This window comes from Schistocerca nitens, chromosome 2, assembly GCF_023898315.1.
Source record: "Schistocerca nitens isolate TAMUIC-IGC-003100 chromosome 2, iqSchNite1.1, whole genome shotgun sequence".
NCBI lineage: Eukaryota > Metazoa > Arthropoda > Insecta > Orthoptera > Acrididae > Schistocerca > Schistocerca nitens.
In genome coordinates, this window is record NC_064615.1 from 1,078,966,016 (window position 1) to 1,078,980,131 (window position 14,116).

General features: G+C 38.4%; 1 protein-coding gene across 2 annotated transcripts in view; it reads right to left on the minus strand.

Annotated features, from left to right (window-relative positions):
* LOC126237476 (solute carrier organic anion transporter family member 5A1) overlaps window positions 1-14,116 on the minus strand; it is a 464,177-nt gene that overhangs the window by 9,470 nt on the left and 440,591 nt on the right. For both annotated transcript variants that reach the window (XM_049947620.1, XM_049947619.1), the window contains exon 14: window positions 4,479-4,651. In XM_049947620.1, coding sequence (XP_049803577.1) covers window positions 4,479-4,651 — 173 coding nt within the window. The remainder of the gene's footprint in view (window positions 1-4,478; window positions 4,652-14,116) is intronic.

Here is a 14,116-nt window from a genome sequence, read left to right on the forward strand (position 1 = left end):
AATTCATTGCTGTTTACTATCATAGTCTGCGGAAAGAACACTTTTAAGGGCCCATGTGAAAGGTTGTTCCAAGTAGTTGGAGAAAGTATGACAGCTTGCTAAAAATAGGGCCTATTTTGCATCATTCCTGTACCAACCACATGATACAGAACACACAGGCTATGAGTGAACCTGTTGCAGATGGTAGGCATTTAGCTGTGCTTAAATTTCTCAGAAAGTTCAAATAAAATATGGAAGAGTGGAGACAATAACTTGGAGTGGATTGGAATTTCATAAAGTATCAGCTTATTGGGTTGCGAAGTTACTAGATAAAGAACAGAAATTTGTGTATATTGCAATTTCTTGCACATTTCTCATGAGGTATGAGGAAGAAGATGATACTTAATTGGCAAAAAAAAAAAAAATGATGATAATGTAATATGGTGCGCAACATTCAAAATTTTCAGAAAAATATGTGTAAGCTACAGGGAAAGACAGGCGATATATAATACATATAAGAACCAAGAAGGAACAATAAGAATGCAAGTCTAAGAATGAAGAGCACAGATTAAAAAGGGTGTAAGACACATATGCAGTTATTTGGCCCTACTGTTCAGTTTGCATACTGATGGAATTGTTGTGGAAATAAAGGATAGATTCAAGTGTGGCAATAAAATTCAAAGTGAAAGAATATCAATGACAACATATGCTGATAACATTGCTATCATCAGTGTAAGTGAGGAGAATTAGAGGACATATGTTATGGAACAAACAGTCTGCTGAGTACATAATATGGATTGAAAGTAAATCAACAAAGTATGAAAGTACTGAGGAGTAGAAGAAATAATATTCATGATAGACTTAGTATCAAAACTGGGGACCATGAAATATGTGAAGTGATAACCAATTCTATTATCTATGAACCAACGTTAACACATGACGATGAAGCAAGCAGCGCATAACAAGCAGACTTGCATGGGCCAAGATGACATTCCTGGTCATGCTGCTATCAAACTTTGGCCTTAATTTGAGGAAGGAATCTATGAGAATGCACGTCTGGTGCACAGCATTATATGGCAGTGATTCATGGAATGTGGCAAAACAAGAAAAGAATAGAACTGAAGACTCTGAGATGTTGTTCTATAGGATACTGAAAATCAAATGGACTTATAAGATAAGGAATGATGAGGTTCTCCCTGTATTAGTGAAGAAAGTAAGATATGGAAAACTATGACAAAAAGATTAGATGATATAATAGCACCTGTTAAGAAATTATGGAATAACTTCCGTGGTACCAGAGGAAGCTATAGAGTGAACACTGCAGGGAAAGACACACATTGGAATACATCCAACAAATAATTGAGGACGGACGGTGCAAGAGCTGCTCTCAGATGAAGGGGTTGCCACAAGAGAAGAAGTCATGTTGGTCAGTCAAATGACTGATGACCACAAAAACAGTTACTTGAGATGACACTTCAGGCTCTCACTACATCCCCAAAACCAAGAACACAGTATGGAGTTATGGAGGAGGAGGAAAGGGAGACCAGTGCAATTAAAGATCTAGTTGTTTCTTGATGAGGTCATGGACATCGCCAAAGTGTTCTGGTGAACATCAGACCATTGATGCTGCCTACTACTGTGTTATTGTCAGCCAGAGCTGCCTACCACACAGAAATCACAGCAATCATTTCAGAAGTAAATTGTCAGCCATCAAACTGCAACAGTAACTCAACAAATGCTGACGGATTTGACCTTGACTGTTCTTGAATATTAAGCCTACACCTCAGACTTATCATGTTACTTCCACAAGTTTAGGCCACTCAAAGGACCCCTTTGTGGAGAACGCTTCATGACCAACTACATCAAACATTGATAAGGACTGTGGCAAAAACGCTTCAGTAAGATGGATGATTATGTAGAAAAATAACCAAAACATCTTAATTTGAACGGATTTTAAATAATAAAAATTTTATTACAAAATGCTTGTTTATATCTGATTCACACCATACAATGTAACTTATAAGCCAATTGTGAAAAACCACTTCTCTGACAATCAGACTTGTGGGGGACTAAAAGAACTACTTGTTTCAGACACACTGGTGATGCCTGATAAGCAAAGGCTGCAATTTGCATAAAAGCATTTTGAGACAAGGCGGCAGTACGTGCACTTCCACCACTATGAGTTATCTTGACCACACACTGAAATAATAAAATTGTGGTCAAGACAACTCATTTGAATAAACATGATTAATGCAACTGTGGGCTGTTATTCGTTTGAGACAGTTTCATAACGGTTGCTGGTGTTGCTGCCATTATGAAAATAGTAAAATAGATATTCAGTGTAAATTACAGATAATTCTAAAATTTAAGTGGCCACAGTAAACTGGAAGCAGTTGTGTGATTTTAAGCACTGCAGTAAACAGAACATTAATTACAAGAAAACATTAAATGTAACTACAGCATGGCAGTCACATATTCCAATTTAAAAATACTCCTGTGTCACAGATTTTTTAGAAAATTCTTTTTCCTTTTGTTCATGCTGGTCTCTAGCTTGACATAGAAATTTAAAAAGCTTTGTATTCAGCCATATTTTTATATTTGTGTGTCTCTAGGAACATTGCTAGCTGTTTCAGTGGCATAGTATGTAAAAGGACAGTCGTCTTCTGTCAATTATTAGAAGTATTAATGTTTTTTACTGTGTTGTGAAAAACAAAAATACGTAAGTGTAGTAGTGGTTTTTATCCACATTGCATTATGAGAAGGGCAGTACTGGAAAAGATTTACTGTGACTGTACTGCTGATTTTGACATATGTGATTTAGAGAAACCCCAAGAAATGATAATAAGATACACTCTTAGTATGAAATGAAGGAAGGAATAGAAATTTATGAGTTTAACACCCTGTAGACAACACGAGTACTAGAGATGAAGCATAGCTCAGAAGGCACAAGGATCAGGAATGAAATCATCATTTTTAAAGGAACCATCCTAACCATCACCTTAATTGATTTGGAGAAAACATAAATCTGCTCAAGAGTTTGAAGTTCCTTCCTTCCAAATACCAGCCTAGTGCTTTAACCTATACCACATACTGTGGTCCACAATATGAATGTTGTCCTCTCAACTCATATTTCTGTATCAGCTAGTTTGATTTCTGTACCAAATATCTTAAAACATATAAATAATCTGATAGGAATTATAGTTCATTATGGTCTCATCATTTACATAGAGAAAAGAACAGTTATTTCTTTTTCACTATGATAGTTACTTTTAGCACAGAACTATGTTCTTTCAATTTTGGTTCTGATGAATCAGAGAAAGTTAAAGTCTTAATAAGTATATATGTTCTAAGATAGTGAAACATTACCTTATAAAAACATAGCAGAAATATAGAGCATGTCCTTACGACAGTGGCCAATGATGAAGATGTGGGAGCAAGATACTAAACTGGTGAATATAAAGACACACGAACACTTTACATAACAAAATGTATTTCATTATGATACATTACCACAAACTTTGTAATTCACTACTGATCTCAATGGCAAGAAAAAACAGACTGAGTCAAATCAGATATCACTCAGCTTCGCAGCAGTTTAGGCAGACTCTCAATAGTCAATCTGCTGTCGACACTTGCCACAAAGAGCTCTGATACCACCACAAAGAGATTGCTAAGTTATATACTACAGACTTTATGACTGATGGATATTCTCTGAAATATTTTAGGCCACAAATTACTGTTTGATTTCATACCCATCATTACATTATCACCAAATAAATATTTGAAAAATGTCTCAGCATTTTGTAAATTGTAGCATACAGATTATGCCGCAGTTTTCTGAGATGAAAAGCTTTTGTTTTCATTTCTGTAATGATATTTTCAATGTAGACATAACTGGGTGCCCCTAAGTAAACTGAAACAAGTCTGTTGCTCTGTTTATAGCTACAATGCTGAAAATAAGCAGATGAGAACTTAGTTCATATCACCTTATTCCAAATAAGGGAACTGCATGGCTATGAACACTAATGTGTGCCATTCAAAATTATAGCCTGCATCCTCGCTGTAAGTGAGATTCACCAAAAGTAAGTAAAATTTTAACTTACAAACATGTACGTGACTATAAAACATAAATGGAAAGGGTAACTACCAAAAATGTACAGTCAAATTTAACAGAAAAAAGATAAAATAAGAAAGAATTTATTGTTAGGATTATTATGCTGCAGCAGATATTGCTATGAACAAAATGTGACACAAATAGTAGCTTCCAGAATAGCAGTTCCTTCATCTGGGAACAGGGAAGGGTTACAGAAAACATAATTATTCACAGATCAACTGAAAAATCAATCAGGGAGGGACAAGTGAAATAGTAGGCAATGCAACAGGAAAACCAAAAGACTCAATACTCAATATCAGATTAACCACTTGTGAAAATACATGAAAAAAAGTGGTACGTTTACATATTTTAAGGATTTTTTCCCCATTCTGTATGTCATACTTACAGGCACAATTAGTGTAGTTTGATCTGGATGAGAATGCAGTACATCCAGCATGGCAAGGACTGAAATATGTCAGCCCATTATTGCCACAGACAGGTTCGACATCATTCATGCGACACTCACAGCCAAAATTACATGCAGCTGTTAAATTGACTTGGAATGGCTCATGTTTGGAGCTGAAAAGAAAAATATTATAATGAGGGGTTGAAAATGTAAAGACTGAGACAATTAAATACTAAACAAATTAATCACATGACTCTTATCCACTGAACAACTATGGTTTGGTGATTTTTGTAATAGTGGATTTAATTTTCTGTATTACTACATTCTAAATGTGGGCTATTTTAATTTTTAATCTATGAAACTACTACATAATGGTTCTCTATATCTCATGTACTGAAATTGTGGCTTTTACTCAAATACATCATTTTTGTATTTGGTAATAAGAACGAGTATTTTACCTGCATTTACTTAACACATCAATTACGAAGAATTAAAATGAAAACACACAACGGAAGTCGCAGAAGCATTTGTATCAAAGGGGGTAGTGAAGTTTGGACAGGTATATGGCAACCAGTACATGACAAGTGCTAAAAATATGGAATGCTTTAAATGAGTAAAAATTATGTATAACATATCAATACAAAGGGCACACCATTGCATAGAAAATTAGCATCTTCAAACTGAAAAGGGTTAAATTTGGTTTAAGAGATATTTGACATTACTGCAAAAGAAACGAGATTATTCACATGACTAAGGAACTCTTTCTCATAGTGTAAGTGTATAGATAAAAAATATACTCATGAAGTGACAGCAGGAGAACACATATATAAATGTATTAAAGTTTGCAAGCTTTCAGAGCCAGTGTCTCCTCCTTCAAGCAAAAGAGTTGAAGGGAAAGGAAGAGGGGTGAAGATAAAGGATTGGTAAGGTTAGAAAAAGGGGAGAGTTGAAAAAAGTCACACAGAGCACTGTGTCAGGGATACTTTCTCATCCCATCTAATAAGTCTCCCCTGACCTGGGGTTCTGGGCAACTTTTCCGAAATCCACCCCTTTCCCTAAACTTCAGCAATCCTTTCCTTTCACCTCTCTTCCATCCCCTTTAACCCTCCTGCCAGAAGAAGAATCCACTGGCTCCAAAAGCTTCCAAACTTCAATAACTTAACAACTGTTTTCCCCTATCGCCACTTAGTGAGTATATTTTTTATTATCTATAGAATTACATTTTCAAAAATTGATTATTTTTGTTGATATATTTCTCATTGTGTTACTGGATGACTATTTTTCTACGTTGAACAGTATCCTTATGCTGTGACAACTTTCATTGAAGCTGATCAACTTGGTGGCAGATTAGACCAGTTTCCTGCATGTGTGATCTTACACACAGTTGGAAAATGTATATGAAGTGAGACACATAAGAAATAAGACAGATGTTGTAACTTTTGTGCACTTCAGAAAATATGTTTCAATTTATAGTAACTATTTTCAACATAAGACTTAACTGAATCCACATGTACCTAAATTCATTTCTTTCACTGCTCAAAACATTACTGTGAGAGTTTGCAGGTGCACTGCCCTCCTTGGCTTTTCAGCAGTGTGTCAGAACCTGTCTGTTGTAAACTGGTCATCTGCTGCCACTGAGTTGATCAATTCTGGTGGAACTTATAATGTCATAAAGACACAATTCAGGATAGAAACAGTTGTTTACTAATAAGTTATGACAAATATTTCCATAGTTACATGAGCAGTCACTTATCTTTTGTGCTGTACTACCATTTTCCAGCCCAGTAGTATTTGAATTTCAATATTTCAATATCAGTAGTACAAATTATACATTTCCCCCCATCATGGCATAGTAAATCATTGAATAATATTGTAACTGCAAGGCACAAGCACAGTAATTACAATGATCTGGCAAAGAAATTGATGTTGCCTTGTTCAAAGAAGGCATATCATTATATCATCATTGGGGGGGGGAGGGGGGGGGGCGGAGGTTCACAAACAGTCACAATTGTCGGATTGGTTTTTGATACCAACTACACTTGAATAAAATGCTCCATTTCACTACAGTACCAGTTCTTGCAGCAAATTATGAAGAGAATAAGCAAACTAACATTACTGTTACAGGCTCTGTTAAGTGATTGAAGACTGTAGTAATCACGGGCATCAGTCTAAGTGCTCAGGTCCTTAAAAGACACAGTGCATCTTCTACCATGCTGAAGAGAAACATTTCTGGATCCTTCCCCCACCCCTGCCCCCTTCCCCTTGCATTCCTTTTCTTGTGAAGAATACACACCTGTCAAAATTAGGACACACAAGGGCCAAAGTCAAAATTAAAACTGTGAATAGCAGAAAAGATATTCCTATTGGCTTAACTTGCATAAAAAGCTTCCAGAACTGCTTCCCTCATACAAGTATTTTAAAATATAAAAAGCATGTCTCAATTTTACGTGTTGACAAAATGGTAAAGTATTTCATTTGCGCAGAATGCTTAGCGCAAATAACCACAAGCAGTAATAACAACATTAACATTTTCACATTTCAATTTATTACCATTACATGGGTTACCCCTGTTTTCAGAACCTAATGCTGAAAAAAGTTCCTCTAAATTCAGATTAGAGATGTGGTACTTTCCCTTACACAATGGAATCATGCTGCATATGAAGAACAGAACTAATATCAAGCAACATTTCTTTAGCGTTACCATACAAAAGTACCATTTCACGAAACTTCTGGAATTATAGGTAAATACAATCAGAACAGCAATTAAAGTGGCAATTGAAGCCACTTTTTATGAAAAAATAAAAATGTTCAATTAATTTGTTTTATAAATAATTCAAAAGCCAAGATCGCATACATACTGTTTACTGGAAAACCGGTTTCAACACACTAAAGGTGCCAACATTGGATCTGAATGTAGATTAACATTCATAAACTACATTAATCTACATTCAGATCCAATGATGGAACCTTTAGTGTGTTAAAACCAGTTATCCAGTAAACAGTATTTAAGCGATCTTGGCTTTTGAATTATTTCTGCAACACAGTGATCGTCCCACTATGCACTGTGTGTTCACTGCATAATTTGTTTTATTTTTTCATAAATTACATTTATGCCACCATCTCCACCCTGATAACGTCAGGCCTCACTGAAGCCATTTTAAATCAATAAATCCATCTCTGGACTGAGAAAACATGAACTGCACCATTTGTCCAAGATTGAAGTGGCTGATAAGGTTTGTTTGGTACAAGAACAAAGAAAATATAATGAAAGTATAAAGAAATTTCACACTTTAATTATTACCTTGTAGTACAAACCATGATAAATTTCATTGATGAGATAATAATGTGTCATAAGCAACCAAACACTAGGTTTCACATTTCTTTTCCAAATGCTGATATCTGACATTTGGCTGAACTTATTATCATTTCAGTCAAAAACTACATTGCTCTATCAATAAAGTAAAACTATCATCAATCCAAAGATTGGTCTGAACATCATAGTTCATGGTCCCGTCAGAAGTCATACATCATTGCAGACAAAAATCCTATGACCGACTAGGGATTGAACCTATAATCTTTGGAGTCATAGTCTGTCACTTTACCACTGAGACACTGAGCCACCAAGCCACACAATATCATTACCCACATTAAAAATAATAATAATAATAATACCACACATGGCCAGAAAGTAAAAACTGCATGTCACATTGAAACAAACCAAATGGAAGGCTCGACTTGCTATAATATCACTCTTACAGTAAATATCATATTTTTCTTTTTTGATCTCTAATCCACATGTAATGTATATATCATGAAAATATGAAACCTCTAAATTCTTAACCAAGCTAATTTTTCATAGCTTTATTATCCACTGCATTGTTTCTGGATTGCTGATTAAGACTGTAAACACGAGGTTCATCAGAAACATTTTCTTTAGTGAAAACATCAAATTTATGATCCACTAACTATACTCTTACTTCAAAATTTGATCTCACTAGTATTTGTTTCTTGTTTTATGATTGATTTACCTCATTTGAAATCCCTCACTTGCGTCTTAATGAATAAGATGTTATCTTGTCTGAAAAACGGAGTGATTCAAAAGTTATCTTTATTCAAAACTAGCCAAGAAACCTGGTATTGCCCAGGTATTTATTTATAGCTGCACCAGGGACTTCATATGTGTCGAATTTATTTTTGATTTGGGAAGGTTCTTTGTATGTAACATCTGATGCAGTATGATCGTGGACTTGGATGAAGAGACTGTCACTAACAAGGGAAAGGGCCGTACAGAGCTAGCCATGCGAAAAGCAACTGAAACTGAGGTCCGTACCCACAACATACAGCATCTGGTCTTGTGCTTTGCTTATGGTCATGGCACAGCGTAAGCTTACTGGGAATTATACACATTTAAAGCAAGATGGTGAACTGAGCAGGAATCGGGGTACAAAAACTCACTTGCCTGCAACACTTCCTATCAACATTTTCCCTCTTATTATATTACACAGTAGAGAATTAACTAAAAGCCTCTGTGGGTGATGAGGGTGAAGGGTTCCAACAACCAAAATAATGCACGACACTCTCAATCAGAATTATGTCACACTTTACTTTTGGAAGGAGTTTCCAAAGACTGAGCTAAAGTGTGATGTTCTTGAGCTGCAGCGCATGTCTCACCCCACAGTCTTCTCTGGATTCTGGAGACCACACAGTCCTCACTCTTTTAGCCATTCTGGTAGATTCAGAAAAACTTGACCACCTTCTTGGCATTTTTATTTGTAAACAAAATTAAATCAAAATATAATAAGTGGGCACCCAAATCACAAAGCAAGCTTAATAAATTCATTTTTCCTAGCAAGGAATATAAACAAAATTTATAAAAAGAAGCAAAGCAATGTTGTTAAGTATCTGACGGACAAAGCGAAATTCGGGAATACGTGTATCCTAGCCAAGTAAATCTGCCATTAGTTTGCATTCATAAAGTGTTATAATTTTGACAAAAAAAAAATTATATATGTGCCCCATGCTATGCTTAAGTTACCTGTGAGGCACTCATGAAAATTCCCGAAGTAGTTCTGGAGGCTACATCTTCAAACATACAGACATGATGCTTTTAGATAAAATATCTATTTTTCTGTGATCCTATTCTGATTAAATAAAAAAGCCTACATGTTGCTCCAAGCTACTCTCAAGTTACCTGCAAAAACTGCATGCAAATTTATATAACAGTTCTGGAGATTAGCGTGTTGAAACATACAGACACAATGACTTCACAGTTTTATTATTAGTAACGATTGTTGTTTTTTAGAATGTTAAAATCTCCAAATTTAATCATTTCTAAAATTCAGTGGTAGCTGCTTGAAGCCCAACTTTTTTTCTTTTAACTGCTTACTCGAACATAAAACTGGCGAGAGGTAGAAATGGGCCCTGCAGGGGTCTCAGGTACTGTGCTTGTTGAAGACTAGAGGTCATACATCAAGACTGAAACTTTAAGTGGTAAAAACCAAACAGAAATCCACAGAGCATTAAGTTTAGATTGGGGGCGAGTTTACAGTGGGTCATAGTACAGTTTCATGTTTGGTTAATCGTTTTCATAGTGAACTTATGAGCATAGACAATAGACCGAGACCCGGAAAGCCAAAAATGTCAATAGATGAACAAAGTGAGAAATTTGTGGCAGATGCTCTTGAAGAAGATAGCCCTCACCTGCCTAATCCTTCACCTAAACATCAACTCCGGCAGTGAACACATCCGTCAACTCCTATCCTTAATAAAAGTCCTCAGTCTTTCCTCTCCCACATCCACACTGGCTGTTCAGAGGATCCCCCTACAGGCCATCCGCAAATTAGAACAACATGCCACCCTTCACCTCAAAAAACTATCCAATCTCCTGGTTTCCCACCTCCGGAAAGGCAACTCACTCACCCTCCACAACCTTTCCAGCAAACCTCAACCTCCTCTCATTGCACACAGACCCATTCTCCCCATCTACTCAATCTCCCACTTCCAGCTCCACTCCCCCCAAAACCTCAAAATTCTAATCAATACAATCTGGAACCACAACACCCTAATTCAGTAGTTAACCTTCCCTCCAAACCTCTCTCCCAATCCGAAACCTCTGTCCTATCCAGAGGCCTCACCTTCAGCCCTATTCCCAGATTCAACCAAACAGCCCTCGTCAAAGATTTACTGTCCTACACTCGTACTCTCCGCTGGAAATATCACTTTGCCACGAAGAAAAATAATCCTAATCCTACTCCTAATGATCCAACTCCCCAAGACACTATCCAAATTGAACCCTGCCTGGAACAGTTCCATCCTCCATCACAGCGGGACCCACGTCCTCTTCCTCAAAATCACCCTCTCCAAACCTTCCAGGAATTTCTCACTTCCAGCCTTACCTCTCAATCCTTCTTGAAAAATCTTAATCCTACTCCCAACATCACCACTGCCGAAGCCCAGGCTATCCGTGATCTGAAGGCTGACCGATCCATTGTCATTCTTTCGGCGGACAAGGGTTCCACAACCGTGGTACTTGATCGTCGGGAGTGTGTGGCTGAGGGATTGCGTCAGCTTTCAGACAACACTACATACAAAGTTTGCCAAGGTAATCACGTTCCTGATGTCCAGGCGGAGCTTCAAGGAATCCTCAGAACTTTAGGCCCCCTTCAAAACCTTTCACCTTACCCCACCCACACCCCTACCTTCTACCTACTTCCTAAAATTCACAAACCCAATCATCCCAGCCGCCCCATTGTAGTTGGTTAGCAAGCCCCCACAGAACGTATCTCTGTGTACGTAGATCAACACTTTCAACCCATTACATGCAGTCTCCCATCCTTCATCAAAGACACCAACCACATTCTCGAATGCCTGGAATCCTTACCCAATCTGTTAACCCCGGAAACCATTCTTGTAACCATTGATGCCACTTCCTTATACACATATATTTCGCACGTCCAGGGCCTCACTGCGATGGAGCACTTCCTTTCACGCCGATCACCTACCACCCCACCTAAAACCTCTTTCCTCATTACCTTAGCCAGCTTCATCCTGACTCACAACTTCACTTTCGAAAGCCAGACATACCAACAATTAAAGGGAACAGCCATGGGTACCAGGATGGCCCCCTCGTACACCAACCTATTTATGGGTCGCTTAGAGGAAGCCTTCTTGGTTACCCAGGCCTGCCAACCCAAAGTTTGGTACAGATTTATTGATGACATCTTCATGATCTGGACTCACAGTGAAGAAGAACTCCAGAATTTCCTCTCCAACCTCAACTCCTTTGGTTCCATCAGATTCACCTGGTCCTACTCCAAATCCCATGCCACTTTCCTTGACGTTGACCTCCATCTGTCCAATTGCCAGTTTCACACATCCGTCCACATCAAACCCACCAACAAGCAACAGTACCTCCATTATGACAGCTGCCACCCACTCCATATCAAACGGTCCCTTCCCTACAGCCTAGGTCTTCGTGGCAAACGAATCTGCTCCAGTCCGAAATCCCTGAACCATTACACTAACAACCTGAAAACAGCTTTCACATCCCGCAGCTACCCTCTCGACCTGGTACAGAAGCAAAAAACCAGAGCCACTTCCTCATCTCCTCAAACCCAGAACCTCCCACAGAAGAACCCCAAAAGTGCCCCACTTGTGACAGGATACTTTCCGGGACTAGATCAGACTCTGAATGTGGCTCTCCAGCAGGGATATGACTTCCTCAAATCCTGCCCTGAAATGAGATCCATCATTCATGAAATCCTCCCCACTCCACCAAGAGTGTCTTTCCGCTGTCCACCTAACCTTCGTAACCTCTTGGTTCATCCCTACGAAATCCCCAAACCACCTTCCCTACCCTCTGGCTCCTACCCTTGTAACCGCCCCTGGTGTAAAACCTGTCCCATGCACCCTCCCACCACCACCTACTCCAGTCCTGTAACCCGGAAGTTGTACACGATCGAAGGCAGAGCCACGTGTGAAAGCACCCACGTGATTTACCAACTGGCCTGCCTACACTGTGAAGCTTTCTATGTGGGAATGACCAGCAACAAACTGTCCATTCGCATGAATGGACACAGGCAGATAGTGTTTGTTGGTAATGAGGATCACCCTGTGGCTAAACATGCCTTGGTGCACGGCCAGCACATCTTCGCACAGTGTTACACCGTCCGGGTTATCTGGATGCTTCCCACTAACACCAACCTGTCAGAACTCCGGAGATGGGAACTTGCCCTTCAGTATATCCTCTCTTCTCGTTATCCGCCAGGCCTCAATCTCTGCTAATTTCAATTTGCCGCTGCTCATACGTCACCTGTCTTTCAACAACATCTTTGCCTCTGTACTTCTGCCTCAACTGACATCTCTGCCTCAACTGACATCTCTGCCCAAACTCTTTGCCTTTACAAATGTCTGCTTGTGTCTGTATATATATATATATATATATATATATATATATATATATATATATATATATATATATGTGTGTGTGTGTGTGTGTGTGTGTGTGTGTGTGTGTGTGTGTGTGTGAGAGAGAGAGAGAGAGAGAGAGAGAGTGTATACCTGTCCTTGTCTCCCCCTAAGGTAAGTCTTTCCGCTCCCGGGATTGGAATGACTCCTTACCCTCTCCCTTAAAACCCACATCCTTTCGTCTTTCCCTCTCCTTCCCTCTTTGCTGATGAAGCAACCGCGGGGTGCGAAGGCTTGAATTTTGTGTGTGTTTTTGTGTTTGTTAGTGTCTCTATCAACATACCAATGCTTTCGTTTGAAGTTACATCATCTTTGTTTTTATGAACGGAATGGACAGTGTCTTGAAAGGAGGATATAAGATGAACATCAGCAAAAGAAAAACGAGGATAATGTAATGTAGTCGAATTAAGTCGGTTTATGCTGAGGGAATTAGATTAGGAAATGAGCCACTCAAAGTAGTAGATAAGTGTATATATAGTTTGATGCAGTTCTCCATGCTACTCTATCCTGTGCAAGCTTCTTCATCTCCCAAGACGTACTGCAACCTACATCCTTCTGAATCTGCTTAGTGTATTCATCTCTTGGTCTCCCTCTATGATTTTTACCCTCCACAGTATCCAATACTAAATTGGTGATCCCTTCATGGCTCAGAAAATGTCCTACCAACTGATCCCTTCTTCTAGTCACGTTGTGCCACAAATTTCTCCCCAATTATATTCAATACTTCCTCATTAGTTATGTGATCTACCCATCTAATCTTCTGCATTCTTCTGTAGCACTACATTTTGAAAGCTTCTATTCTCTTCTTGTCCAAACTATTTATCGTCCATGTTTCACTTCCATACATGGCTACATTCCATACAAATACTTTCAGAAATGACTTCCTGACATTTAAATCTATACTCGATGTTAGCAAATTTATCTTCTTCAGACACGCTTTCCTTGCCATTGCCAGTCTACATTTTGTATCCTCTCTACTTCGACCATCATCAGTTATTTTGCCCCCCCAAATCGAAAAACTCATCTACTACTTTAAGTGTCTCATCTCCTAATCTAATTCCCTCAGCATCACCCAACTTAATTCGACTACATTGCATTATCCTTGTTTTGCTTTTGTTGATATTCATCTTATATCCTCCTTTCAAGACACTGTCCATTCCGTTCAACTGCTC